Source organism: Eretmochelys imbricata, chromosome 12 (assembly GCF_965152235.1).
Source record: "Eretmochelys imbricata isolate rEreImb1 chromosome 12, rEreImb1.hap1, whole genome shotgun sequence".
NCBI lineage: Eukaryota > Metazoa > Chordata > Testudines > Cheloniidae > Eretmochelys > Eretmochelys imbricata.
In genome coordinates, this window is record NC_135583.1 from 39,245,174 (window position 1) to 39,273,013 (window position 27,840).

The window sequence follows — 27,840 nt, forward strand, 5'->3', positions numbered from 1 at the left end:
AGCGCAGCCCTGTCACCCCCCTTGGAGCCTGGCCTGGACCCCCAACGGCTGTGCCAGTTAATTCAATGCCCCTTGCTCTGCCCCACCTGATGGCTGCCACCCGCAGAGTGGCCCAGTCACCCCATGGGGCCTTGGAGGTTTCTTTAAGCCTCGGCACGGAGGGCTGGCCGGGAAGCACCCCACCCAGCAGCCTGGTGCACCTGCCCACCCGACACAGGCGGGTTCCCCATCACAGCTGCAGACAGTGGCCGATCACGGGGCAGGTGCCCAGGCAGCCCTGGAATCAGACAGCAAGCGGCTGCCTAGGCTAGCGCCCCATGCAGGGAACATGCCCAGCCTAGGTGCCTCACAGGGCTTGCCAGCCAGCCTCTCCTGCCGGGTGCAGGCCTCACCTGGAAGAGGATGAGGCAGAGGAGGAAGAGGAGCATGTAGACGATCTTATAGACCACCAGGCGCCCGGCGAAGCTGACCACGATGAACATCCCGGCGCACACGTAGATCCAGTACTTGGCGTACAGATCCGTCAGCAGCTCGCCCAAGAACTTCAGCATGCTCCGTGGCTGGCCGGGCTCTGCAGGGCACAGCGGGTGAGAGCCGGGGACATGCCAGGCCTGGAGCCAGGGAAGCAGCTCCGGGCGACCCAGCACGTACGTTTCCCTGGTGGGCGGCAGGCTCCGGCCCCAGATACGCAGACGTCACCCACAGGTGGCACCAGGCATGGTTCCTGGGATCAGAGCCCGCTGGTGCCCGAGATGCCCTGCTCCGTGCCCAGGCAGAGGGGGCCAGCTCCCCAACCCCCTCCCCTCCCCATGGCAAAGCAGTGAGCGTGCCCAGGCTGCTCTGAGCAACACCTGTGAGCCCTGCTACTGTGGGCAGGGGGGCACACAGCTGCCCAGGTCCCGCCACAGTTATATCCGGCCGGACGCAGACCAGCCCCTCATCATCCCGGCACACAGGTCTGCAGTGCCACAACGGCCCCGGCCAGGCACAGGCTGTGCCCGCTCCAGCCCAGGGCACGGCGGAGGGCGCAGCAGCGTCTCCCCGGCCAGCGCGCACTCGCTGCACCTCCCCCTCCGAAGGCTGCCGTGGGCTCCCCGTGGAGGTGGGGGAGGCCGAGGCCCCGGGCAGGACCCGGGGGTGTTTCGGGGTCACCCCGCAGGCTGTGGGGGAGGGGCTCTCACCTGTGTCGGAGACGGTCACCTCCAGCAGCGGGGCGGGCGGGCGCTGGCGTTTCAGCAGCTTCTCCTTCACGAACTGCCGCAGCAGCAGCCAGAAGGGCAGGGTGTAGAGCAGCTGTGGGGAGCAGCGGGAGATCAGCCACGGGCAGAGGAACCAGCCGGCCCAAAGGTGGGGAGGGGAGGGGAGCGGAGGGGGGGTTACCTTGGCCCCCAGGTCCAAGCAGGGGTATTTGGTCCTGACCAGCCCCAGTTGCTCCAGGCTCATGAAGCCGACGCGGGTGGGCAGCTCGGGCTCCAGGTCCATGCCCCAGACGTACTGCAGGCTGCAGAGCGCCAGCCCGTAGAGCAGGAGGAAGGGGGAGCAGAGCATGGCGAAGTGGTGCCGGCTGCGGACGATCCAGATGAGGCAGGCCCAGAGCAGCAGCACGAAGGTCAGCCAGCTGTGGTAGGTGATGCTCCACACCTGGTGGGGAGAGGAGACTCTGCCCTCAGGCCCTGCACCTGGCTGGTGCATCGCTCCCCATGTTCCATGTCAGCCCAGCCCCCGCTGGGGCTCAGAGCCCTGATCCGGAGCTGGTGCACCCGCTCCCACACCCCATGTCAGTCCAGCCCCCAAACTGGGGCTCGGAGCCCCAGTACAGAGCTGGCCCTGCCCACATCAGCCCAGCCCCCACTGGGGTTCAGCACTCCGGTCCGGAGCAGGCGTACCCCCTGCCCACGTCAGCCCAGCCCCCACTGGGGTTCAGCGCTCCGGTCCGGAGCAGGCGTACCCCCTGCCCACGTCAGCCCAGCCCCCCCTGGGTTCAGCGCTCCGGTCCGGAGCAGGCGTACCCCCTGCCCATGTCAGCCCAGCCCCCCCTGGGGTTCAGCGCTCCGGTCCGGAGCAGGCGTACCCCCTGCCCATGTCAGCCCAGCCCCCCCTGGGGTTCAGCGCTCCGGTCCGGAGCAGGCGTACCCCCTGCCCATGTCAGCCCAGCCCCCCCTGGGTTCAGCGCTCCGGTCCGGAGCAGGCGTACCCCCTGCCCATGTCAGCCCAGCCCCCCCTGGGGTTCAGCGCTCCGGTCCGGAGCAGGCGTACCCCCTGCCCATGTCAGCCCAGCCCCCCCTGGGGTTCAGCGCTCCGGTCCGGAGCAGGCGTACTCCCTGCCCACGTCAGCCCAGCCCCCCCTGGGGTTCAGCACTCCGGTCCGGAGCAGGCATACCCCCTGCCCATGTCAGCCCAGCCCCCCCTGGGTTCAGCGCTCCGGTCCGGAGCAGGCGCACCCCCCTGCCCACGTCAGCCCAGCCCCCCCTGGGGTTCAGCGCTCCGGTCCGGAGCAGGCGTACCCCCTGCCCATGTCAGCCCAGCCCCCCCTGGGTTCAGCGCTCCGGTCCGGCGCACCCCCCGCCCATGTCAGCCCAGCCCCCCCTGGGTTCAGCGCTCCGGTCCGGAGCAGGCGTACCCCCTGCCCATGTCAGCCCAGCCCCCCCTGGGTTCAGCGCTCCGGTCCAGCGCTCCCCCTGCCCAGCCGCTCGGAGCCCTGCCCCAGGCTCACCATCATGGCGATGAGGGCACAGACGTAGCTCTGCTTCATTATCACGTGGCCCAGCGCGTGCAGGGGCAGCCTTTGCCTGCGCCGCTCCGGCTTCTTACTCACTGCCCAGAGAATCGCAGGGACGGTTAGAACAGCCCCAAAACTGCCCAGATACACCCCCCCCACCACCACCAGAGCACCCCACGACTCATGCCCATCACCTCCCAGAGAGGAGCCCATCCCACGGGGCATGAAGGCTCCAGCTCACCCCATAGGCACCTGACACTGCCCCAAAATCCCCCCACCAGCCCCTTCAGCCCCACCCGCCTTGAGAAGACAGAGCGAGGCTGAAAACTGGCCACGCACTTTGGGACCAATGTAGAACGAGAGCGGCACCGACAGGCCGGGGGCCGTGAGGATCCGACAGTGACGGGCACGGTACCTGAGGCCAGGCTGGAGGCTATGGGGGGATCAGACAGTGATGGGAGCAGTGCCCAAGGCCAGGTCAGAGGCTGTGGGGGGATCGGACAGCGATGGGCGCGGTGCCCAGGGTCAGCGCAGGGAGCTGTGGGGCCATGAGGGGATCAGACAGCGACAGGCGCAGTGCCCGGGACCAGGTCAGGGGGCGGTGGGGCCTGGGGGATCACACAGGAACAGACCCCCCATTCTGCACCCCAACACGGTGAGTAACTATGCGACCCCTGGAAGGTGCACGTCGCTGCAATGCTGAGCTCTGACCACTAGGAGTCAGCTTTGCTTCACACCCAACTGAGCAGCCGGTTCAGCCTGGCTGCTGGGGTCCCTTTAATATGAGCAGGTCTGGGGGACAGCCCATGCCCACCTCACTGCCCGGGACAGAGCAGGGACGAGGGCCTGTGCCAGCCAAGCCCTAGAAACTCCCCTCTAGAGGCTGCCCCGCCCTGGGCGCAAGGAAAGGGGGTTCCTGGGGCAGGGGTTGCAGGCTTGGGGTGGGGACCAGCTAAGGGCCGAGGCGAGTGGGGCCGTGATGGAGCCCTACGCCCAGGAGAGCACCAGGGGCTGGCATAGCAGGGCAGTGCTCAGGGAGGGGCAGCCGCTGCAGTCACTGAGCTGAGCCGCCCCCCAGCGTGTCTCTCCTGGGCTGGTTACGGCCACTTACCTGGCCCGATCACGTGCACGGTGCAGTTTTCAGTGTCTGCAGCTGAGGCCTCGGTGCCCGGGGACAGCATCCGCTGGGGGACAGAGATAGGAGGGGGGTGAACCCCTGGGCAGCCCCAGTCTGGAGAGTGTCAGGCCTGGGCATACGGGCTGCAAACGCTAGGCGGCTTCACAGCCACGGAGGGTGCAAGGGGCAGGTCTGTGTGCTCTCCTCCCCCCACAACCCCTCCTCTTGCCTCCCCCGCCATTATCTGTCCAGGATGTTCTCTCTTTCTCTCACACACACAGACACACCCGTCCTGCACCAAGACCCCCGACCCAGTGTCCCTTGGCCCTTCTTGCTGTCCCCTGCAGCCCCACCCCATGGACTCTCCAGCATGAGGGACAAGAGCATCCCCCCTTCCATGCCACCTCTCTCCGGCCCCACTAACCCACCAAGCCCTCGAGCCCTCGTCTGGCTGGTGCCCAACAGCCTCGTCCTCTGCCCTGAGGCGCCAGCTGTCGCACTAACTCCAGAGGGAAAGCCGGGAGTCTCCAAAGGGCAAGCGCAGTACAGGGGCCCCATTCCCAAAAACCCAGGGGCCAGCGGCTCCTGTCCTAACCTCGGTTTCTTCAGCTAGGTGGCCTCCCCCACTGGGCCAGCTCTCCAGCTCCACCAGCTCATCCTGGGGGTCCGCTGCCACCGCTGATGCCTCCGCCATGTCCTTCGGGGTGGGGGGGAAAGAGCCAACCTCAGTGCCTCGCTCCCACATGCACAGTGGGGCAGACGGTGACGGGCGCTGCAGCAGGGACCCGGGGGGTGGGCGGGGTCTCCCCAGAGCCAGGTAGAGAAGGACTGCGCCCCCCCTGCTCCGAGAGGGGAGCCTCTGGGACTGAGCTGCCTGGAACAGAACCGTCCCCTCCATGCTCTGGATGCCTCTGCACGTAAAGCCCCCAAATCCTACTGGCCACATGCCCCATTTCCCTCTCCAGGGCTCCCCAGCACTCGGGGAGTCACATGCTGGGCGAGAGCGAGCTCTGGGGAACTCGCTGCAGGGCAGAGGCCTGGCCTGGCAGGGATCCCTAGCTGTGGGGTTCTGTGCTGCAGACCCATGGGGCACACACTTGGCAGGGCTGGAGGAGGACCATCTGCAGTGGGGCAGCCAATGGTTTGGGGCTCTGGCCCCACTCCCTGCTGTGTAGCATGGTGAAAAGTTCCACTTTCAGCCGCTAGCTTGATTGCTCTTTGCCCACGTCCCCAGGTCGGCACCAGTGCCCTCTAGAGCACCAGCTTCCCAGCTGCCCCTCCCCTGTCAGTGGGTGGGATACAAGGGGGCAGGATGGGCACAGCACTGTGCTGTACCCGGCCCCCGGGCCCCTCACCCGTTCCGAGGAGTCCAACCGCCTCAGCTTCAGCAGAGAGGCCATGGTGAAATACAGTAGCAGCAGGACACCGGGGTTCACGTAGACCGGCCAGGGGTGGCTGGTGTTGAGGAGGAGGGCGTTGGGGTTGGAGCAATTCAGTGGCAGGATGAAGGCCTTCAAGCCGAATATGCTGCAGGGAGGAAGGAGGTGGCGTTACACCTCTGGGCATGGAAGCAGTGTCAAGACCAGGGGGCAGAGCCAGCTGGGAGCTGGCAGGCCAGCCTGGGTACTGAGGTGCCGGTGGCTGATGGTCATTCGCAGGCTTGCAAGGGGTGCCCCGGTGCTGAGCATGCCCCAGAGCCCCTCTCGCTGCCCGGGACGCCAGTGGGAAAAGCGACCGCGCTTTCTTCCACAACAGCACATTGTTTCCTTTGCTCATTTTGCCGTTCGCTGCCCCCCACCCCCCGTCTGCCACTTCTCCCGGCCGCTCTGCAAACGGGACCACCTGAGCCTTTCCCATCCCCCCTCCTCTCGCCAGGGCTCCAGCCAGCCTCGCGGGTCATCCCTCCATTTCGGCTCTGTCCTCGGGCCGGACAGAACCCACCTGCCGGGCCAGCGGCCCAGTGATCCACCCAACCGGGGAGCTCAGGATCAGTTCTCAGCCCAGCCCTCCCACCCCATCGTCCTCGGCTTTCCTCACTGCCACCGTCCGCTGAGCAGAGGCCATAGTTACCGCTGAACCCAGCCGAGGACTGATGACTGCACAGACGGCTGTGCTAACCAACCAAGCTTCACAGCCCCCCTGAGGCACAGAGCAGGGCCGTGCAGTGCCCACACCGCACACAGCGAACCGGTGGCAGAGCTGGGACTAGGCCCTAGGACTTGCTGGATCCCGGTCTGATCGGCACATCCAGGGTCCCTTCACTGGCAGCTGGTTCCATCAGCTCCCCCTGGCATCCCCCTCCAAACCAGCCCCTGGCTACGGGAGAGCTCCTCCTTGGCGACCCACAGGTCCCCCCTTCCTTCCCTGCTCCCTCGGGAGGGGCTTATTCAGGGGAACCTTCTGGTGCCGGAGGCAGGTTGATAGGCAGGACGGAGGTGGGAATATCACCCGTGGGAGATGGGTCTTCCCCCCGCAAGTCAGGAAGGGGGCAGGCGGCTGCACCCACCTGTGCTGCAGGATGAGACCGTGATGCCCATTGTCACTGGAGTTGGAGGGGCAGGCCTGCCACAGGCGAGCGACGGGACAGGGGCAGGCCAGCCCCGCTGCAGGAGATGGATGGGTGACGGGACGGGGCAGGCCAGACCGGCTGGAGGGGCGACGGGACAGAGGCAGGCCAGACCGGCTGGAGGGGATGGAGGGACAACGGGACAGGGGAAGGCCAGACCGGCTGGAGGGGCGACGGGACAGGGGCGGGCCAGACCGGCTGGAGGGGATGGAGGGGCAACGGGACAGGGGAAGGCCAGACCGGCTGGAGGGGCGACGGGACGGGGGCAGGCCAGACCGGCTGGAGGGGCGACGGGACGGGGGCAGGCCAGACCGGCTGGAGGGGCGACGGGACGGGGGCGGGCCAGACCGGCTGGAGGGGATGGAGGGGCAACGGGACAGGGGAAGGCCAGACCGGCTGGAGGGGCGACGGGACGGGGGCAGGCCAGACCGGCTGGAGGGGCGACGGGACGGGGGCAGGCCAGACCGGCTGGAGGGGCGACGGGACAGGGGCAGGCCAGACCGGCTGGAGGGGTGACGGGACGGGGGCAGGCCAGACCGGCTGGAGGGGATGGAGGGGCAACGGGACAGGGGAAGGCCAGACCGGCTGGAGGGGCGACGGGACAGGGGCGGGCCAGCCCGGCAGCAGCGGGGTGGGAGGGCTCCGGATAGGGGCGTCAGAACACAGGAGGGAGGCCAGGCCCGGGGCCTTACCGTGCCCAGATGCTGGCAGGGGGGAAGAGCCCCTGGATGAGCGGCGCCTGGTAGCTGTAGATGCAGAGCAGGTGGCCGCCGGCGAAGACGCCCACCATGACGCACAGCGTGTTGAAGCCCAGGTGGCTGATGGGGAAGTGGCAGGCCCACCAGGTGCAGATGCCCACGAAGAGCAGGTAATAGACACTGGAGAAGGCAGATGGCAGAGCGATCCCTGGGGAACGAGCCGACACCGGGGCTGTTACTGGGGCTGCTGAGAGCTGCAGTAGCCGGGTCACAGCTGGGGCTCCCCCCAGGGCCCTGCTCTGAGGCCCATGGGGGCCCCCCACTTCAGCACTGGGGACAGAGGCCTCTGCAGTGAACAGGGGCAGTGCAGGCTGTGCTCCCCCCCGCACTCCCCGAACCCCCAGCCCCTCTGCTGCCAGCTAGGCTGAGAGCCCCAGACTCATCCCATGCCCAGGCCACGGATCCTGCAGTGACCCGGCGACCCTGGGCCAGGAGAAACTGGAGAGGACCCTCCCCCCAACACCTACCTGCCAGAGCCAGCAGCAGGATGGCCAGAAACTTCCCGACCGCCAGCAGGAGCCAGTGCACCCTCACCCGCAGCGTAGCAGCCAGCAGCCCCCTTCGCTTCGCAGAGCCCACCTCCTCTGCAGCACCTTGCCCAGCCGGCCTCTTCAGGTCCTCCTCCTCCTCCTCCTAAGTAAGGAACGAGAGCCAGGCTGTCACCGTGTCCCTCGGGCCCTGCAGCAAGAGCGGCCGCAGAGATGGATTCCTTTGGTCGGTGCAGTTACTGCACACGTGGTAGGAAATCCAGGGATCCAGCCCTGCACGCTGGGGCGTCTCACACACACACACACACTCTCCACGCGCCCTGGCCCCACAAACCAGCACTCCTGAGGCTAGTGCGACGAAGCCCCACAGGAGGCAGTACAGAGCCAGGGGCCGAGAGGAGACAGTTCCCCTCTTCAGAGGGTGCGGCAAACACCACGTGGTAAAGACACCATTGACTGGTGGTTAGCACCGGGGGTGGGGGAGGAGCAGGACTCCGGAGTTCTATTCCTGGCTCTGTCACCCTCACTGTGTGACCGTGGGTAAGTCACTGCCCCTCGTTGTGCCTCAGTTTCCCCATCTTCCAGATGCCTTTGGTGCCCCTGACCTGCCTGGCTTACGCAAAGGGCTCCTTATCCCTACAGTACAAAGGCACTGAGCTAGTCGGAAGCCCAGGATGAGCTGAGCTCCAGCCAGGCGACGCAGAGCAGACAGAGCCATGGAATGCAGAGAAGGACGACACCGCCATGGAGCCTGCTGGGGAAAGGAGACCCTCGATCGGTCTCTGGGCAGGGCACCGGGGGCGAGGCGTCAGAGCAAGGGAGGGCAGGAGCAGAGCCCACTCTCAGGGATCAGTCACGCTGGCTGTACAGAGCACCGGACAGACATGGACCCCCAGCAATGGACGGGTCGGGAGATGCAGGCAGCACGGTCAGGCTGCGGTTTCCACCGACGCACAGAGAGGAATAAATGGGGACAGAGACTCCTGTTCTAGACCAGCCTGTGGCGCTGGCCCGACGGGTGGGGGAGGTTCTATGGGTCTGGTTTACCTGCCCAATGGCCTGGCCTTTTTACCAGCCCCACACGAGAGGGCTCTGCACCCACACCATGGTCATTTCTGTGACCAGTGGCTAGAGCACAGGAGTCAGGGGCTGGGCCTGGCTCTGACACTGACCCCGGGTGAGTCATACCCCAGCTCCATGCCTCAGTTTCCCATCAGTAAAACAGGGATAACCAGACCTGCTTTGCAGGGATTTTTTCACTCAGCTGGCTGGTGTTTTGAGGGTCTCAGGTGGAAGGTACCAGCAAAGCCCTGGAGAGGACTGGACGTGGCACAGCAGGAGTTTGCTGCGGCTGCTGGGAAAGAGCGCTGACTCCTGCGGTCAGAGGCGGCAAGCTCCCCACCAGGGCTTCCGTGGGAGGATAGCTGGAGAAGCCACCGGTGTTACAGGGAGTCGCAGTGGAACCAGCTGCCCGTCCTGCTCAGTTCTCAAAGCACCTGCCATTTCCACAGCAAGGTGGGCGAGGGAAGAATAAATACGGAGCAACGAGGAATCTGCTGCCGGAGCAGCCCCACCGGGCCACGTACCAGGCGTGCCGGGAGCCACTTGGCCACCTGCCTCTTCCTCCCTTCGCTGCACCCTTCAGCCACGGGGAGGTTCAGAGATTTTAGACAACAGCAGCCCAGCTGTAGCTACATATAAATGCCACGCATGATCTGCCTGGCGAGGGCACAAGGGGGCAGCCCTATGTACAGAGCTGCCACGCCGGAGCAGGGCAGGGCCCAGCCAGCCTGGTCTCCTGTCTCTAACAGCGAGCGCCCAAGACAATGCCATAGATTCAGAGGCAGGAGCTTCTCCAGACCTTTGGGAAGGGGAAAGGGATTTGGGATCCCCCCGGGCTCTGCTGCTCTCACAGGGCACTTTCCAGCCGTCCACTGCAGCATCCTCACCCGCACCCCACAGCAGGGGAAACTGAGTCCCAGCAATGAGAAGCGACTCCCCCACAGTGGTAGTGAATCAGTGGCAGAGCTGGGACAAGGACCCAGGAGTCCCGGCTCCCATCTGTGTGTCCTGCCCACTGAGTGATGCTGCCTACCAGACGAGGAACCCGGGCCGCAATGTCCAGATCCAGATCCAGGCTCTTCCAAGGTTCTGGTGGGTCGGGTTCAGCCCGTTGCTGACAGATTCAGACCCAGACTGTTTGGGCTGGGCGGGCAAAGGTGCCTCATCACCCCATGTACAGTGGTGTCCCGTCCCTCCCCAGCCATAACCTGACCCTCCAGGTCAGAGAGTCACAACCTGGGAGTATTTCTGGGTTGGGTCATGTTACACGGGGGTGGGAGGGTAAGGCAGGCTGGGGACCTACCCCGTCCCATGGGGGTCACTGGAGACCAGCACATTCCACCAGGAGCTTGGTCACTGCTCACTCACATGCTGCCCAGTCCTCCAGCAATCCCTGCTCTCTGCAGCTCTGGAACCAGCCCTGCTGGTGTGGGAGCCAGCTGCCGCCACTCTCCACCCCACAGCCCTGCACCTGGCCTTGTTTGTCTCATTAGCTGCTTGGAAAACACATTACAAAAAGCCTGTTTTTCTTGGCGCTGCTGCCTGGGTTCCAGGCACCGAGCAATTTTCCAGGCCGCCTTCCGCGCTGATCCATTCTCGCAGCAAAGGTATTTGCAGCTGACGGGGCTCCAGCCGCAGCCTGGCACTGTCCGGGCCTGGGCTCGGGGCGCTGGGTTCAGATCCAGTTCAGATTACTTCACGCACACAAACAGACCGCAACTAAACGGCATGAGGGCTGGCTGGAACCCTCTCTTGGAGCCGGCATTCACTCAGCCTTTTCCACCCTCACCTCTGCACTCGCTGCTGGCCCCTGCTATGGGGGATCTGCAGCGAGAGGGGGCCCGGGCCCAGGGCCAGGGAGTGCTTCAATCCTAACTGGAGGGGGATGGGCAGCCGAGGAGAACTGGGCAGCTCCCTCCTGCACAGCTGGATGTATCGATAGGGTCCCTGCTGTGCACCCAGGGGAGCCAGGCCTTTGCAGCTGTGGGATTTGGAGGTGGAACCCCACTGAATTATGGGGCTGAGGCCCTCGCCAGGTATTTCCATTTCTGCCAGGAGAGCTATGCCAAGGCAGACCTTGGCTCTGCTCTGGGCACCGTCCATCAGCACCAGGGCGTCTCGCCCGCCAGGCTGCCAGGCCCAGGGCTGATGGGTCACAAGCACCAGTCACAAAACAGACCCTGGGACACGTGGAGCTAAAATTCACAGCAATGGTAGAAAGCGAGGGCCCTTGGGGCACCATGCCCAGAGAGCAGGCTGGGGTACAGCGGGTTGCAGCCACACACTGAGCCCAATCAAAGGCATGAAGGAGCCATGTTCTGGGGTCACCCCAGGCGAGTCCCCTCCTTCGCTGTCTGAGCCTGGGCCCCCTTGCCCCTAAAGTGCCACTGCCGGAAGGGTGGGCAGGGAATCGTCCCCATGCATCCTGTGGTCTCCAGTGCCCAGCTAAGTGCCCTGCGCGTGGCCCCAGCCCGGGTCGGCTTGCCAAGAGCGCTGGCCGCAGGAAGCTGCTGCACCAAGTGCCACGGCTGGAGAGAAAATCTCTCCCCTTCCCCCCAGAGCTGCCAGCCTCCATCAGCTCTGCGGGGCCAGCTCTGCCAGGCACCCTGCTGGGCGCTCCCCGTGGCTGGCCCAGGCAGCCCCATCCCCGAGGCCGGGCTGGGACAAACAGCCAGTGTTAGGAACCAAGAGAGATCAGATGCTGCAGCTTGCTGGGGGACGCAGACACTTCCCACCTGCCTCCCCGTGGGGGGCTGGGGCAGCTGAGACTTAGCAGCTTCCAGGCTCCGTGCCCCTGGCTCACCCTGGTCCGACCTGAGCACTCTGCAAACCCCACCCCCCTCCCCCAGCACCCAAGAGCTAACGATGGCGTTTCCCCCTAGCTGAGCCAAGGGGCTCCTGGCAGCAGCGGCTGGCGCAACCCAGGGGCCGGCGCAGCTGTGCCAGCCACCTCACTGGGCAACGTTCTCACGGGCCAGTGCCAATGGGAAACAAAAGGCCTGGCCGGCCCTGAGTTAGGCTGGGGTCTGTCTCCTGTGGGCCGGGGGCACAGAGGGTGGGGAGAAGCCCCCTGGTTTCTTCACTGCTAGCACGGCCAGAAGCAATCAGAACGGTCTATCCCCGAGCAGCTGGCTTTGGACAGGCCCATGCCAGAGCTGTCTGAGGAACTGGGGAAAGCAGCCGGGTCGTAGCAGCTGAGGAATCTCACGCTGCTTTACAATCCTTCTGGCATGAAGCCTCGTGCCACCTCTGGAAGGAGGGCACCGGGGGCACTGCCCCCATCTCAGAGACGTGGCACCGCACAGCAAGTCAGGACACAGCCTGAACCCAAACCCGGACCCTCTGCTCTAACCACTAGGCCCTGCTCCCAACCAGCCACACAGCCAGCACAGGACTAGAAACAATAATCCACTCGCAACCCCCTAAAGGCCCCGCCACGCAGGGTGCTGGTGACTAGGTCCCCATCATGGGACGCAAGCTCAGCTCTCTGCCAGTGAGTCTCTTCAGCCCAGGCACCAAGCAGGGACCAGGGAGCTCTACAGCGCTCAGCTCTGAGCGCCAGAGCTGGAACGAGTTTGCTGGGTCTCTACCTGGCCCCTGTCTGGACCCATCCGCCAGTTGGGTAGGACTGGCAGCCTTCAGCCACAAAAGGGCTGGACTGGGCCCAAGGCACATTGGCAGAGCTCTGAGGATGAGCCAGCCGCCCCGAACCACTCCTGGGTGGCAGCAATCAGCCCCCTCTCTGGCCAGCAGGCGCACGAGAACACCCCGACACACATCCCCCTCGCAACCCGGGGCGGGACGCTGGCGCCGTAGAGCTCTGAGGCGGGCAGGGCAGGGCAGGGCGTTGGGCTGGGAGGAGCTGAAGAGTTAACGTTCCCAGCAGGAGCGGGAGAGGGCCAGGTTCTGCGCCCCCGATCCCAGCCCAGGTGCGGCTGGGCCTGAGGCTGGCCAAAGCCCACATCCCCCGTGGTGCTGCCCCAGGTCCGCCTTTGCTTTCTGCCCCTACACGCACCCCAAGGCCCCCGACAGCTTGTTGTGGCAGCAGGGGGACATCTCCACTGAACACGGCACCCGGCAGCACCCACTACCACAAAGGGTCCCCAAACAAGCCAGACCCTCAGTGCAGCGGACAAGCATCTCCAAACCGCAGAGGGAAATTTCCTTCCTACTTGGCTCACTGCTCTGGCCGCTCGGCCTCCTGCCAACATGGCCCTCTCTTCCCACACCTGCCCTCCAGCCAAGTGAGCCCAGGTACCAGCTGGGGCAGAACACGGGGGGATCTGGGCAGCGTCTGATCCAGAAGAGGCAGGAGGCCCTGCTCCCCAGGTCCGCGGCCCGGGGCTGCTTTGGCAAGCTCTCATTAAGGAATGTGAATCTTGAGGAATGTTCACAGGGGCCAGGGGCCGCGCCAATCCCAAATGCAACACAGGCACCGGTTCAGACAATTCCTGGGATGGTCCAGGCAGCTCCTGGAACCACAGGCACAGCTAATGAGGAAAACATTGTCCGTCTTGGCAGGACGAGTGCTCCCAACCCAAGGCCCCTTCCTCTGAGGAACCAGGGGCAAGTCAGATGGAGAAGAGGAGGGTCAGGAGACGGTCGCTGACTGGTAGTCATCAGAGGCCTTTCCCATCCCATAGCCACTTGCTGCCCTGATGGCCTCAGTCCTGTGTCCCTGTCACAAAACAAACCCCAGACTGGGTGCCACTTTGCTGCTGGGCTCAGCGGAGGAGCTCTCTCCATTGGGGGTGCCCCTTCCAGGGCAGGGGCACGGATCAGAGCCGGGGAAATGCAGTGCCACACCGGTCCAGCACCTTGCACCACCACTACGCAGACGAGAAGAGAATTCTCTATGCCATATACAATTCACCCGTGGAACTCACTGCTGCAGGGTATTAGTGAGGCGAACAACAAGGGTTCCAGATGTCCATGGATTGCAGCATTAGAAGTCCTAGTTGCTAGGATATAGTTACTCAGGCAACTGATCCTCAGGCTTCAGGCCACAACCTGATCACCAGCTGAGGCAGTAAAGCATCCCCTCCCAGGGTGTAGCCTTAGCCAGGTGCATTGTGGGCTTTTCCCACCTTCCTCTGAAGCACGCAGCACTGGCCTCTCCTGCAGCTAGATGGACCAATGCTCATTTCCGCAGCTGCAATTCCTAGGTTCCCCTTCAGGCTTCGAGTGACTGGTTGCTTCTAAAACGCCAACTCCTCAAACACAGCGGTGACCTCCTGGCCTCATCAGCTGGAGTGCCAGCGTCCTGCCCCCACAGGCACCTCTGGGTGCCCTGGCTGGGGATGGACCTGCCGGGCTGGTTTGTTCAGGGGGGAGGATTCGTTCCATTGGTCACCGTTCAGCGAGGGTCTGAAGGGATGGGACAGGAGGGGCTTTCTGTGCTGGGAGTAGAGAGCGCTGCAGGACAGCACACCAGGGAGAAGGCCGCATGTGCCACCCCGCTGCCCCCCGACACCCCTTGCTGTGAGCCCCAGAGCCTGGGCTGCAGATCCAGCTGCGCCCGGCCCCGAGGACAGCTCGCCAGGAGCACCGCTCCAGGGACGAAGCCCAGGGGCTGCAGCAGGGGCCGGACAGGGAGGCCGCGGGAGGCTCCAGGAGCTGCAGGCGGCAACAACACTCGGCCACCAGCCCATCTGGCCCCGGCCCCAGCTGCAGCCTGGCCTCTGGCGAGCCCCACGTAATATCGGCTCTGTTACTCGGGCTGTTTCCTAGGGTCCCCATGGTAACCGAGGAGCAAACGCGGTCCCTCCTCCGCTCGCTGGGTGACTCACCTTGGGTTTTACAAGGCGCCCGGAACAAGGGATGGGGGTGGGGGGCAGAGGAGCAGGAGCTCCCTCCAGGTGGGCGTGGGGGGAACACTGCCTGCATCACCCCCCGCCCCCCCCCGCGCCAGGCAGCACCAGCCCCACGCACCCGGATTCCAAACCCCAGCCTCTGGGCAACGCAGGCCCAGCTCTGCCAAACCGGCTCCTTACCCCAGCCCAGCGTGTGGGGTCCTGGGCAGGACTCATTCTCCTCTGGCTGGAAAGGCGGATGCACACGGCTGTCACAAAGGGTGTGCTAGACTCTATGCTGCACTGGGGCAGGGCCTCCTGCCCCCATCTCAGGGCACTAGAGGTGTCCCGCTGCCAGCAAGGCCAGGCCTGGTGATTTTGCTCATGGGCCATTTTCTTGGTGATTTTCCCAACAAACAGCCCTGAGTTTGGGGATGGGGGGTTCCAGTGGGGAGCCTGGCGGGTCAGAAGTTCGGGGTTTGGCCTCCAAAGGGTCCAACATCCAAACCATTCCCAAATCAGTGGGGGCTAGAGAAGCCCTGGAGCAGCTCTCCTCTTCACCCGCCATGGACGTCCTGCCTGCTCCGTGCCTAGATCCTCACGCTGGCTCCATGCTTGGATCCCCCCGGCGGGATAAAAGGCTCCATGCGTCCACCTCCTTCCAAAGCCCCTGGGGTGGGAGCCGGGAAGCCGGTGACTTGCAAAGGAACGGAGACGCCAAGGTGTTACGGCCGTCAGAGAGTCCCGCCCTCCTGGAGCAAAAAGGGGGGGCTCTGGCCCTGCATGTTGGCCAGACTCGTGCTGTGGTAATTCCACTCTGCCGCCCAGAAAGCCCGACACGTGCTCAGCGGGACACAGCACTCCCTGCACATCCTGTCCTCAGCTGCTGCTCGACGTCTCCATTCCAGCTCGGAAGTGGCTGCATTTCACCAGTGGAAGAAGGGATTTCTCTCTCACAGGGGCTGTGCGAAGATCTGTAAAGTGCTTTGAGATCCTCCGCAAACGGTGCTGCCAGAGGGCTACATATCTGGGCGCGTAGCTGCAGCAGCCAGATCTCGGGCTGCGTGTCAGCTGACAGGCTGGACAGAACTCTGCGGGGTCCGGATACTGGAGGATGTGCAGACGCAGGAGGCCAAAGCGTCCGTGGGGTTTTGGAGTAGAACCGAACCCAGTGTGCGCTGGCAGTGCTAAGTCTCCGGTTATCTGGGCAGACGCCCTGAAACTTCCTCCGTGGAGCAGAGGGAGCGTGGGGTGAGGGCTGGGAGGAAACTGCTTGGCTGGCTCTCCCCACTGCGGAGATCACGTGTCGCTCGAGGCCAGGGGTTTATCGGCACTGCGGTCGTGCCATTGCTTGGATCTGCCTGGGGGTGGGCGCGGGCAGTTTGGGCCATGCGAACGCAGCGCTGAGCCAGACGCGCTGGGCTGGCTCCATCGGCAGAGGGGCCCAGCAGCTCCTGAAACAAGGTTTCCGAGATGCCGGGAGTCTGGAGCTGGGGACAGCCTTGCCTTGCAGCTCGTGGCTGGGTGCTAGCTCAGGGACTGGGGGCAGGGCCCAGCGGGGAGGACTGGCCTCCATCTCTAAGACCAGTAGGGGTTGGATCAGATCAGCAGTGCAGGAGGCTGCGACGCCCGACTTCACATGCTCTCTCCCCAGCGGCCTCCCAGGCTCAACGCAGACTCACTCCTGCAGCCGGTGGCTGTTACATGGGAGCTGTCTGGCCAGCTAACAAAGGCTCCAGCCGGGGCTATTGCAGGGAAGCACCAGTCCGGGATGGGACCGACTGGCCTCATCCTTCCATTCGCCCCCCACTGTTCCGGGAAACACAACGGGCCAGGTTCTCTGCCATCACACCAGGGCACCCTGTGTCCGTGGCAGAAGCAGCTGGCTGCTATCAATCCATGACCCAGGCTCACTGGACACAGGCCAGGGAGGACCAGGATGGGTGGGGGGCCTGGCCCTGTGCTCCACACTCTCTGTGGGGTTCTCCCCCACCTGCCTTGGGGCCCCTCATACCCAGAGCCATGCTGAGGGGGCTTGGGTGAGTCAGGCTTGGAGCAGCTTGTGGACAATTGTGCCAGGATTAGCCTCAGGTGCTGGTCTCCTCCCTCAGGGGAGTCTTTGTGGTGCCTTGAAAGGGCAAGTCAGCTGGGGCCCTTGATGTGGTTTGCCGCAAAAGGCCGCCGGTGAATGGGCCAAGAGCCTGCCCGTTCCCATGCACAGACAGGCCCTAGGGTGACTTGCAGGCAGGACAAAGGACGACTGCACTGAGCCGGGAGTGCAGGTGATGGGAGGAACCGAGCCCCACCCATGTTTGGGGGCTCCCTCGCCCTGCAGGTCCAGGGCGTCAGTCGTGGGGAAAGGGCCCAGGTGACGCCGGTCAGTCAGGCCAAGGGAATCAGAACCCTCTGCCCTTCTCTAGAGCTGTCCGTCTGCCTGAGGCACTTTACAAACCAATGGGAAAACTGAGGGACAGGGCAGGGGACGGCCTGGCTCAAGATGGCAGTACAGCAATGCCAGAGCTGGGAATGGAAGAGCTCCCCAGTTTCTAGTCCTCTGCTTTAACCCCAGCTCATGTCCCATTCCCATAAATATGTCCCAGGGTGGCGGGCGGGGATTCCCTCCCAAATCCACTGGGAACAAGGGGTGCCCGAGCCTCGTCTTCCAGAGAGGGAAACTGAGGCACAGGAGTGGACCACAACTTGCCCTAGGTCAGATGACAGAGGCAGCGGTGGAGCTAGAAACAGCACCCTGCTCTCTGGACCCACAGCCCCAGGCCCTGTTCACTGGACAGGGCTGCCTCCCTTCTGGCAACCCAACGGGCTGGTCATGCTCTTCCCCAGGCCTTTCATTAGCACACGGCCAGGCCACGGCATCCAACAGCACCGGCGGTTAGCGACCAGCACACCTGCCCTAGCCACCAGGGGGGACCCCGAGGGGAAGGGGTCAATGGGTCAGTGCAGGCAGACAACCCCGGCTCTTGGCGGAGATCCAGGGCAGGCTGGCGAGTACAAGACGTGTCCCCCGTTAGGAGGCTGCACCTTGCCCCGTCCCAGGGATGGGTCCCTCCCAGGCCCCAGAGCTGAAGAGCCCTTCATGTGGACAGGGTTTGCAAGGCCAATGAATGCAAGGCTGGCACGCAGCAGGCATCTGGTGCAAACTGGAACAGTCCAATCTCTCGCTGTCAGCCCTTGAGCACCTGCAAGCTCTGGGGGCTGAGACAGGGCGAGGCCCAGTGTGAAGCTGAAGGATCTGCCCCGTAAATTCGGCAGCAGTGCCAGATTCCACAGCCGGGAATGCGGTTCCCAGGGGGCCAGGTTCGCTGGTCCTGGCTAATCCCATTAGCACATCTGTTCCATAAGTGGTCTCTGGGGCTTTCTCGGCCAGGCCAAGCTTCCCAGGCTCCCAGCTGGCTCCAGCGGCAGCAATTTGAAAAGCTAAATAATGCTCAGGAGGGAGCTCAGCTTGGCCAGCTCCTGTGCTAAGCGGCGGGCTGGCTGCAGACAGGTTGGGACACTTCTGTGCTGCAGATTAACCTGGGACCAGACAGATCTAGCCCCTTGAACTCCTCCTCGGGGCCGCTTTCCCAGGAGCTCAGTGTCAGCTAATGGGATTCCCCCTGTACGAGGGCCAGGACGGTACAGTAAGTACATCATTTTCCAGCTCTCTAACACCTCCCATCCCAAGGGCTCTCCAGCTTAGTGCACACACCAGGCCCTCTGAGCTCATGTACGCAGCCACGGCAGAAGCAAGCCTCACGTATGCACAAGGATCACTTTCCTCCTACACTGAAAAGGGAGGTCGCCCCGTCGCTGAGGGGTGTGAAAAATCCACCCCCCACGGCAGTGTCGTTCAGCTGACCTAACCCCCGGTGTACACAGTGCTAGGTCAATGGAAGAAAACTTCCGTCCACCTGGCTACCGCCTCTTGGGGAGGGGGATCCCCGCACCGCTGCAGCTGTTCTGTTTCCGCGTTTCAAGTGTAGACATGCCCTAGTGCCAGGCAGCCACCTCTGGTGCCCCTGTTTAACAGGGCAGAACTGCTCCGGACAGGAAGGACAATCCTGTATCCAAGGAATCCAGCCTGTTATCTTGGCTGGGGCTCTGGAAAGAGCAGGGCCGTGGCTGGCAAGGAAAGGAAACACACACCAGCTGCGGACCCAATGCTCATTATCCTGAGGCAGGTCTGGCCTGGCCTGGCCTGTGCTGGAAGTCCTTCCCCCACCGCACGGATTGAAGCTGCAGACACAAGTCAAGGCCATGGCTGGAGCCCGGAAGATCCCCGTGGCCGTGGAATGGTTCTGTTGAGGTCCAGAGTCTAATGGGGGTGCGGGGGTCATTCCTGAGTCCACGCCCTGCACAGGACAGCTCCCCAAAGTGTGTGTGGAGGGCTGATTGTGTGTGTGTTTGGTCTAGAAGAAATCCCATCACCTGAGACACTGACAGCCAGTCTGGACAAGGCCCTGGGGAAGAATCCTGCCCACGGGAGGGGCTAACAGAAACCCGGGGTGGAAAAGCCTGACAGCTCTAACCCACAGCTAGAGCAGTTCACCAGCTTCCTCCTGCCGCTGGGCACGGGCCATCCCAGCAGGGACCGCACCCGGGCCTGGCGCCTGTCCGTCAGAGACCAGCCATCTCAGCTGGTGGAGAACCCAGTGCCGGGGCAGCGTCTCACCTGTTCGAGGGGCTCGAGCGACTCCAGCCTCTGGACACGCACCGCTGCACTGCCCTTGGGCACCAGGCGGTGGCCCAGGCCGAGGCAGGTGGCAGAGACCAGCAGGATCCCCAGGTCGGGAGCCACCAGGCGCACAGAGTTGGGGATGTCGTTTAGGTCCAGCCTGCGAGGGAACGAGTCGGAGGGCGGGGGGAGGGAGAGGTAAACACTCACCTGCCGACAGGCCAGCCCCTCGCGCTGTGTGAGACCCACGGGCAAAGGCCAGTGGGAGTGGCTGGGGGGGGACCCACGTGGGCTCAGCCACGGTTGTGGGAACAGACCATCAGGGAGCAACGCGCCCTGCCACGTGCTCCTGCTGGCCACCCCACAACTCCCTCTGGCCCTGCCTTGGGCGAGCGAGTCCCTCCGCCAGGCTGGGTGGGAAGCTGGCAAACCCAGCTGGGACAAGGAGACTGCGGCTCTGCCTTCGCCCTCTGCCAGCACAGCAGCAAATGCCTTGAGTCGCTGCGGCGGCATGCTGGGGCACACAGGCGGGCTCTGGCCCTGGCCTGTCCCACCACACGGTGCTGCTGAGGTAGGCGTAAGGCCCAATTGTGAGACACTCCCCCGGGGTGGGGACCTGCCTTCTGAGCCTCCCCCCAGCGATCAGTTCATGGGCTGGAGCACAGCCCCCGATGGCCCCCGTGACCACCCAGCCAACGCCCAATCACAGCAGGGGCTTGGCTCCCTATATGGGGCCCGCCCCGGAGGAGCGTGCCTGGGGCCGCATGCGAGAAAGCCATCACCACCCAAGCTCCACGCGGCATAATGCAGAGATCTGCCCCTTACCTGGTGACCCCAATGTGACGGGCGAGCGTTTCCCACGTGCTGCCTGTAGGGAAGCAAACGAAGAGGGAGTTAGCCTGGCAAACCCCCTGGGAACGGACACAGATACCAAGACATTGCTGAGCCCAGCAGCAGATGGACAGTGTCTGAGCAGGGGAGCTGAGGGCCAGCACAGGGCCAGCAGCGCCTGATACCACAGCAGGTGGCCGCCTGCAGTAACTCACCAGCTTGACCCTCGCGAGCCAAATGGCTCAAAACTAGAATGTTTCACCTAAAGGAACAGTGTGACTAGTGCAGGCCTAGATCACCAGACCCGTGTGTGCAAAACGGCACGCACCGAATCTGTGCAAAGTTACTGCAAGGGCACGTGGGAGGGAACAGTCAGACGGCTATTTCTGCCCCCGGCTGTTTGCACACCCAATTACGGTCCTAGCGAATACTGTACATTCCGCTTTGCCCATAGAAATGCCAGGTTCAGCCCTCTAGATCTCACATTTATACAGCATCTTCCAAAGAGCTGAAAGCTCTTTCCAGACTAGCCATGCAGGGATCGCTTTGCCCACCGCTGAAATGCGATCACCTCTGAGGTGGAACGGGCCGGCTGTCTAACAGCCTCATAGTATCCGTTGAGGGGAGGTGTCACAGAGTCCCCGGGCGATGCTCTGGAACTGCTCCCTACAAAGCCAGGCAGGACTATGGAGGAGTCTCCTCTCTGGGAGCAGCCTGTCTGCAGGACACACAGCTCACACAGCTTCCGCCTTCCTGGGTCTGACTTCGGAGCATTCAGCATCCTCTGCTCCCCGTGTGTTTCCCACAGCGAGTCCGCTCAGGCGGGGTCCTGGGGAAGCCAGAGGGTCCTGCCCCACAACTCCGCAGTCAGACGGGACTCTCAGCCAGCCAGTAAAACAGAAGGTTTATTAGACGACAGGAACATGGTATAACACAGAGCTTGCAGGTGCAGAGAACGGAACTCCTCAGCCGGGTTCATTTTGGGGGGCAGTGAGCCAGACAACCACGTCTGCACTTCACTCCATGTCCCCAGCCAGCCCCAAACTGACCCCCCCTCCAGCCCCTCCTCCTCTGGGCTTTGTCCCTTTCCCGGGCCAGGAGGTCACCGGATTCCTTTGTTCTCCAACCCTTTAGCTCTCACCTTGCAGGGCGGAAGGGCCCAGGCCACCAGTTGCCAGGAGACAGAGTGTTGGCCATTTATGTACACTGGCCCTTTGCTCTGCAACAATTAAACTCCCTTATCCCACCACCTAGAGACTTAAGAAATGCCTTGGGGAAACTGAGGCACCCCTACAGTATTCAGAGGAAACATTAAGAACAGTCCCACTTCGTCAGAGGAGGATAAGAATAATCTTCGATCTAGCTGAAACTGCAGGGGAATTTAGGAAGCAAAATGCAATTTGCCAGGTTGGAATTAGAGCCGGACACCGGGGTTCCCAGCCCTGCTCGGGGGGGGGCTGCCGTAACCCCAGGTGGGTCAGGACCGTAGCATTGCCATCTCATTCTTAGCCTGCAGCCGGAGCAGACTCCCCAGAGTGCACATGGGGAAGGGCACATGGGGTCACGGCCACACTTGGCGCAGAGGCAATGGAGACCCACCAAGAATTAACGTGGACCTTTGAATCCTGCCTCACGCATTCACAACGTGCCCCTGTCATGCAGGGAATCCGTATCCCTATCGCCGTGCCGTGCACTGCTGAGTGCATCCTTCCTTCCAGAGTGCCCTGGCTGGGAGCAGAGCCCGGCTGGCTGGGACACCTGACTATGGGGCCACGATATATCCGACAACACTGGGGGGGGCGGGGGGCACAGATGGATCTCCTTGAATAGCAAAGAGCCCCCCACAACCCTGGACCCAGGCTGCTGCCTCCAGCAACGTCCCCAGCACACGTGGATGCGGTACTGCTCGGGGGGACGCCGCCAGCAAAGCCCTTCTCCCTGTCAAGCCCGTAAGAACGAGAAGGGCAGGGTGCCAGGAACAGGAGCAAGGGCCAGTGGAGCTGCTGAGAGCTCAGACACCACCCGCTCTGCAGCTGGCTAGCGAGCTCGTCGAAAGGGTCAGCAGGTGTGGGGAGCTGCTCCATGGCAGGGGCAGAGGGGAGATTGTGTGCTACAGCCCCATCCCCCCTCCTCCACAGCACCTGCTCCCCGCAGCCCCGTGCGGCACCGCCCGGCGCGTACACGCCTTCCGTGCCAGCGTTCCCCGCGCCGCCCTCTGACCGTCCGGCCACCTAACTGACCAGACTTCCACGACAGCAGCAACAGTGACATCTCCAGCACATCTCAGCAAACTTCTCCCTGGCCCAGCAGGACCTCTAAGAGCGCCCCCCAAGGGACTGGCACACCAGGGGCTTTCTCCTTCTAAGAACGCTCGCCAGCTCAAGGGCCAGCGATGTGGCAAACGTGAAAGCCGTAGTTCTGATGTCACATTCCCAAGGCTTGAACGGTCTCTCCCGCTTTGCTGCATCTTTCGCGAAAGGTCAGGTGGCTGTTTAATGGGGCACCTGCCCCGGGGCGACGCAGGCAGAGGTCTCTGTACACCGACCCCTCCCCTTGTTTGACACAGTTTGATGTAGGACACGGGGGTTACGGGAACACCTTCGGCACATACTATCCATCAAAATGAATACAACAGGATGAGCCGGTACCACCGCTCGAGGAGCCGGGAACACCAGACAGTCCCAGCTCAGCTGTCCCACGTCCCCCACCCCAACCCGGGGCTGGAACAGAACAGGCCAGGGAGCAGGTTGTGACGAAGCGGGACTGTTCTTAATGTTTCCTCTGAATAGTGTGGGGGTGCCTCAGTTTCCCCAATGCAGTTCTTAAGTATCTAGGTGGTAGGATAAGGGTGTATGATCGTTGCAGAGCCCTAGAGGGCAGGTGTGTGCAGGGGTCAGGACACAGAGAATGGCCGACACCCTGTTTCCTGGCAACTGGTGGCCTGGGCCCTTCCCCCCTGCAAGGCGAGAGCTAAACGGTTGGAGAACAAAGGAATCCGGTGACCTCCTGGCCCGGGAAAGGGACAAAGCCCAGAGGAGGAGGGGCTGGAGAGAGTTTCAGTCTGGGGCTGGCTGGGGACATGGAGTGAAGGGCAGATGTGGCTGTCTGGCTCACTGCCCCCCAAAATGGACCCGGCTGAGGGGTCCTGTTCTCTGCACCTACAAGCTCTGTTTTAGACCATGTTCCTGTCGTCTAATAAACCTCTGTTTTACTGGCTGGCTGAGAGTCCCGTCTGACTGCGGAGTTGGGGGGCAGGACCCTCTGGCTTCCCCAGGACCCCGCCTGAGAGGACGCGCTGGGGGAAGCGCACGGAGGGGCAGAGGATGCTGAATGCTCCGAGGTCAGACCCAGGAAGGTGGAAGCCGTGTGACCTTTTTGCCCTGAAGACAGGCTGCTCCCAGAGAGGAGACTCCCCCAGAGTCCTGCCTGGCTTCGTAGGGAGCAGCTCCAGAGCATCGCCCGGGGACCCCGTGACACAGGTACATCTCCTTCACCTTGACAGTTCCGGGAGCCGAGCAATCGGATTGGCCAAGCACTGTCAGGTGACGCCCAGCGGACACCTATATTCTGGGTGGATTCCAAAGGAGACACACAGAGCCAAGGCCCAGGAGAAGGTGGTTTCTGGGGACAGAGGTGGCTGCACACCCCCCTCTCCCATCTTGCTCCCCTTCCTCTGCCCCCTGCCACCCTGGGGAGGAAGATCTGTAGGGTCTGGGGAAGGAGGGCCCACGGGGAGCAAGACGGGGGCACTGGCTGCAGGGAGCCCCTCGCTGGGAAAGGAGGAAGTTTGGGAGTAGGGGGACATTTCTCCCACTGGCTGTCCTGGCTTGCCGGGGAGTGGTTCACTGGTGTGTACTATACGCAGCCCTGACCGGCCAGGCTGTTCCCGGGGGATGGGGGGAGAGACGGCGGGAACAAGCGGCAGAAGCCAAGCCTGGCTTTCCATAAGGGAAACAATTTCCTACTGCCTCCAATTCCGCTCGGAGAAGAGGAAAGGCACTTGCCAGACCCCCCCCTCCTCCAGAGACCAAACAGACTCCGTCTGCCATAGGCTGCGAGAGAATCCAGTGTAAACAGAACTGCAGGGGCTGGAGGGCAGAGGCACACACCTGCCCCGCTCACCCCTCGGCCAGCCTGCGCCCATCTGGGGATGTTGTTCGACAAGTAAGTAAGAAACTTCTGAAAGCAAAGTGCCAGCTCTTCATGAAAGCTTGCGTTGGGCGGCAGGAGGGAGCCCGGGGGCATTTTGCAAGGAATTTAGAAAAGAGCAGAGGCTTGGGATAAAAATGGGGCTAACTGGAATCAATCCAGTAGCTGCCACTGAGATGCAACAAATATTTACATTTGCCCCCAGAATGGGGAGGAAAGGGGGTGGGAGATGGGTCCTGGAAAATCATAGAGGGAATCCCCTGCCAATTCCTGACCAAGGCTGGGGAAGAGTCACCCTGCCCACCAAATGCACACTTGGTCAGTCCATGCTGAGTGGATGCCTGTGCAGTGCAGCTGTGATCTAGGTTGCTCAGATATCAACTCCTGCCTGGGATATTTCACAAGTAACTACAGTGCACAAGGTGGGGCGGGTAATATCTCCTTTTGGACCAACTTCTGTCAGTGAAAGAGACACGCATTCGAGCTCTTCTTCAGGTCTGGGAAAGGTGCTGAGAGCGCCCCAGCCAAACCCCAGAGGGAACAGACTGGTTCCCAGATCTGACTAGCAGAGAGGAGTGATGGGCGAAATGGGCCCAGTAACGGAGCTGGGACTGAATATGACTGACTGGGGCCAGGGGAGGAGCTCACTGTGCTGCGCTGAAGAACCCCCAGCAGAGCCACATGGGGGCTCGGTACTCACAGTTCTGTCCCAGCAGCTGGCCCAGATCCGGCACAGTGTACAGGCATATCTGGAAGACCAAGTGGGCAGTGAGAAAAAGGATGCTGGTTCCCAGGAGAGCTTGGAGGAGACGACCTGTGTGCCCTAGAAGACAAAAATAACCCCCTGGTTATTAAATCCTCCTCCTGGCTCACCTCCCAGCCGAAGGCCCTAATGCTTTTTACACTGTGGCCAGCATCCTTGTTTCACAGACGGGGAAAGAGAGAAGCTGGGTGACTTGCCCAAGGCTCTGCACCAAGACAGTGGCAGAGTTGGGATGAGAACCCCAGTCCCCCCTGCTCTAACCACTCTACCCCACAATGTGGGTGATGTTTCCAGTGCCAGAGAATGATTGCATCTCCCACAAACGCTTCGCCAGCTGCGTACAGGGAACCTGACCCACTGCTGTGCAAACGCAGGCCTCCCCCCGGCAAGCAGCTCCACCAGCTCAACCATGCACGCCATGCGCTAGCTGTGTCTGACTGGGCCGGAGGTGGCTACGTTATTCCTGCATTCCAGCAGCGTGCTCGGACACCAGCATCCTAGCCAGCCCCAGCTGCGGTTGGTGCACTGCTCCCCGACGACGCACGTTCCCTTCACAGCATCACAGACTGGGAGCAAAACGCACACAGCTTCTGTATCGAGAGCCCCTACCTGGTCTGGGGTCTCTCAAGCCCCACCCACATGGCACTCCTCACACTGACCACCAGGGGGCACAGTCAGAGCACACTCCCCACCCGGTCCTCTGCAAACTGGGTCCCTGTGTCTGTCCTCACACCCCAGGGGTTGGGAGAAGCAGCCTGCAAACCTTCCAAGGTTGGTTGACCCAGGAATGTGTCACCCTGCATGCTATCGGAGGAACGTCCCTTCCGCCCCTTGGCATCAGGAGGGCTATGTCCCAGGAGAGTCCAGCCGGACCCACCCAGAGGGGGCCGGGGCCCACTTCCCAACAGACGCCCACGCTTGAGGGGCCTGCAGCTCCCCGCCCCAGGCCTCCTGGGATTTCTCCCTGCAGAATGGCAGGGGCAGGATCGGCAGGGACCATTCCATCACCAGGAGCAGAGAGGAGTGCAGATCTGTGGGAGGAAGGGAGGGAGGCTGTCACAATCCTGGGAGATATCCACACACAGGTCAGATTGCACGGTGGGGCCATGGTGCCCAAGCAGCGGTCCCCCATTCCAGGAACAGCTGCAGCCAATCAGGACAGGGCAATCCGGGAATATGCCAGGGAGGACTTTGTTCTTAGTGGGGCCCACAGCTGAAAGAGACAGCGTGAGACTATCAGGACCGAGGCGAAAGATAGACCGGGCGTGATGTCTGGAAGCAGGATGGGAGTTGGGGAGTGGGAGGTGGGGACGGCTTATGATGTCCCATAGGGATCAGCCTAGAGTAAATTCCAAGTGCTTCTACCTGGAAACAAACAGGCAGAAGAGTGTCCACACCAGCCCTGCAAAGGTGCTAGCAGCCTCAAGTTATCAGCAAAGGATTCCTTCAGGGCACCTCTAGCAAAGTCACACTCTTAGCCCAGAATCAGGAAGGCCCCTGGGGGCTCATTTAAACACAGACCCACTGAAGGAGGCGGTGGGAAACAAAAGTCCCTTCTGGGAGAGATTCCCTTGGGAGCAGAGATTCCCACGCGAGGCAGACGGGGGAGAACTAACCCTTCTCCTCACTAGCAAGACGGGGAACATGACTGGCGCGGTCTGCCAGGCCACGGGAAGATGTGGGTGGGGCGGTCACAGAGCCCGCCAGGCCCTCTGCTTTGGCGCAGGGTAGCCCAGACCACAGCAAGAGCAGCACCAACATCCAGGCCTCCCGCAGGAGTTGGGGGCTAGATGCTGTCCCCTGAAGGCCTTTGGTGGGCAGGGATCGTGCCCTCACGTGCCCGTTAACCCCAGCGGAGTCTGCCCGGTGCACACTGATATTGCACCCCCAGGCAGTATCTTTGGGACCACTGAATCAAATCTCTGAATGGCTCATGTCGGGCTGTGCTCTGCCCCAGGGATGGGGACCACAGCTCCTCCAGAAACTCAGAACAGCTGGGGTTGGGGGGTGATTAAGGTGAGTCACTGACACTAGCCAGCCCTGGAGAGGAACCCCCCAGCGAGGTTTCATAGACTGGTCAGGTTGGGTTTTCCAGAGACTCAGAGACAAAGAAAGGGCTTTTGGTGTAAAAAAGATGAGCTTGAACTGACTCAGGGCCTTCTTTCTGTGCCAGCGACCAGACTGGGCCTTCTGTCCATGGGGGCCCAACCCAGGGGGAAGGGCTGGAAAGACTTGGGCCTGCTAGGGCTCCGGAAGGCTCACGGGGGACCTCGAGCCTGCGTCCAGGAACCTTTATGGTTAACAAGCTTAGAAAGAGCTGGGGGTAACTGCCGGCACTAGAGAAAGCGAAGCGCAGAGGCTGGCTGCTAGGCAGACGGGCTTGCTGGGGGTAGCAGTGCATGGCAGGAGCTGGGCAGCCTAACCCCTGGTCAGGAGGGCGTGGGACATGCCCTGCCCATAGACAAGTGACGGCCGGAGGCCTGAGACCTAACTGGTCACCCCTGGAGCTCAGGGTCTCAACACCAACCCCCATTACTACGACTGGCTGAATCCACACAAGAGGGGGATGGGATCCCCTGCCTTGGGAAACCAAGAGGGGAATGAACCCTGGATCTCGGGGGGGTGTCATGCAGATCCCTACTTCCTCCCCAGGCTCCTACATTAACTGATGGGACACCATGTGACTGGCCGAGTCTCTCTCTCTCTCACACTCACACACACACACGGCTGACAGTTCCCACACCCACTTCATCGGCCCACGAAGGACTTTACTGTGTACACCCTTTCACAGCCTTTGTGCACCCCCAGCACAGCTCTACCTGCGTAAGGATCGGTCCCATTTGCACACACGCAGCCAGCCCTGTCCAGCTGCAATGCTGGAGGAGTCAGACACACTCTCACAAAGCAAACAGCTCAGAGA

General features: G+C 62.7%; 1 protein-coding gene across 3 annotated transcripts in view; it reads right to left on the bottom strand.

The window, feature by feature from the left end:
* The window catches only part of PIEZO1 (piezo type mechanosensitive ion channel component 1 (Er blood group)), a 109,356-nt gene that overhangs the window by 29,758 nt on the left and 51,758 nt on the right, over positions 1–27,840 (bottom strand). For 2 of the 3 annotated variants that reach the window (XM_077831275.1, XM_077831276.1), the window contains exons 3-14: positions 24,858–24,980; positions 20,003–20,045; positions 19,175–19,337; positions 7,628–7,793; positions 7,095–7,308; positions 5,192–5,363; positions 4,432–4,533; positions 3,831–3,903; positions 2,714–2,814; positions 1,381–1,641; positions 1,182–1,293; positions 393–571 (exon numbers count right to left, since the gene is read on the bottom strand). In XM_077831275.1, coding sequence (XP_077687401.1) covers positions 393–571; positions 1,182–1,293; positions 1,381–1,641; positions 2,714–2,814; positions 3,831–3,903; positions 4,432–4,533; positions 5,192–5,363; positions 7,095–7,308; positions 7,628–7,793; positions 19,175–19,337; positions 20,003–20,045; positions 24,858–24,980 — 1,709 coding nt within the window. The remainder of the gene's footprint in view (positions 1–392; positions 572–1,181; positions 1,294–1,380; positions 1,642–2,713; positions 2,815–3,830; positions 3,904–4,431; positions 4,534–5,191; positions 5,364–7,094; positions 7,309–7,627; positions 7,794–19,174; positions 19,338–20,002; positions 20,046–24,857; positions 24,981–27,840) is intronic. The other variant, XM_077831277.1, reaches the window with a different exon arrangement.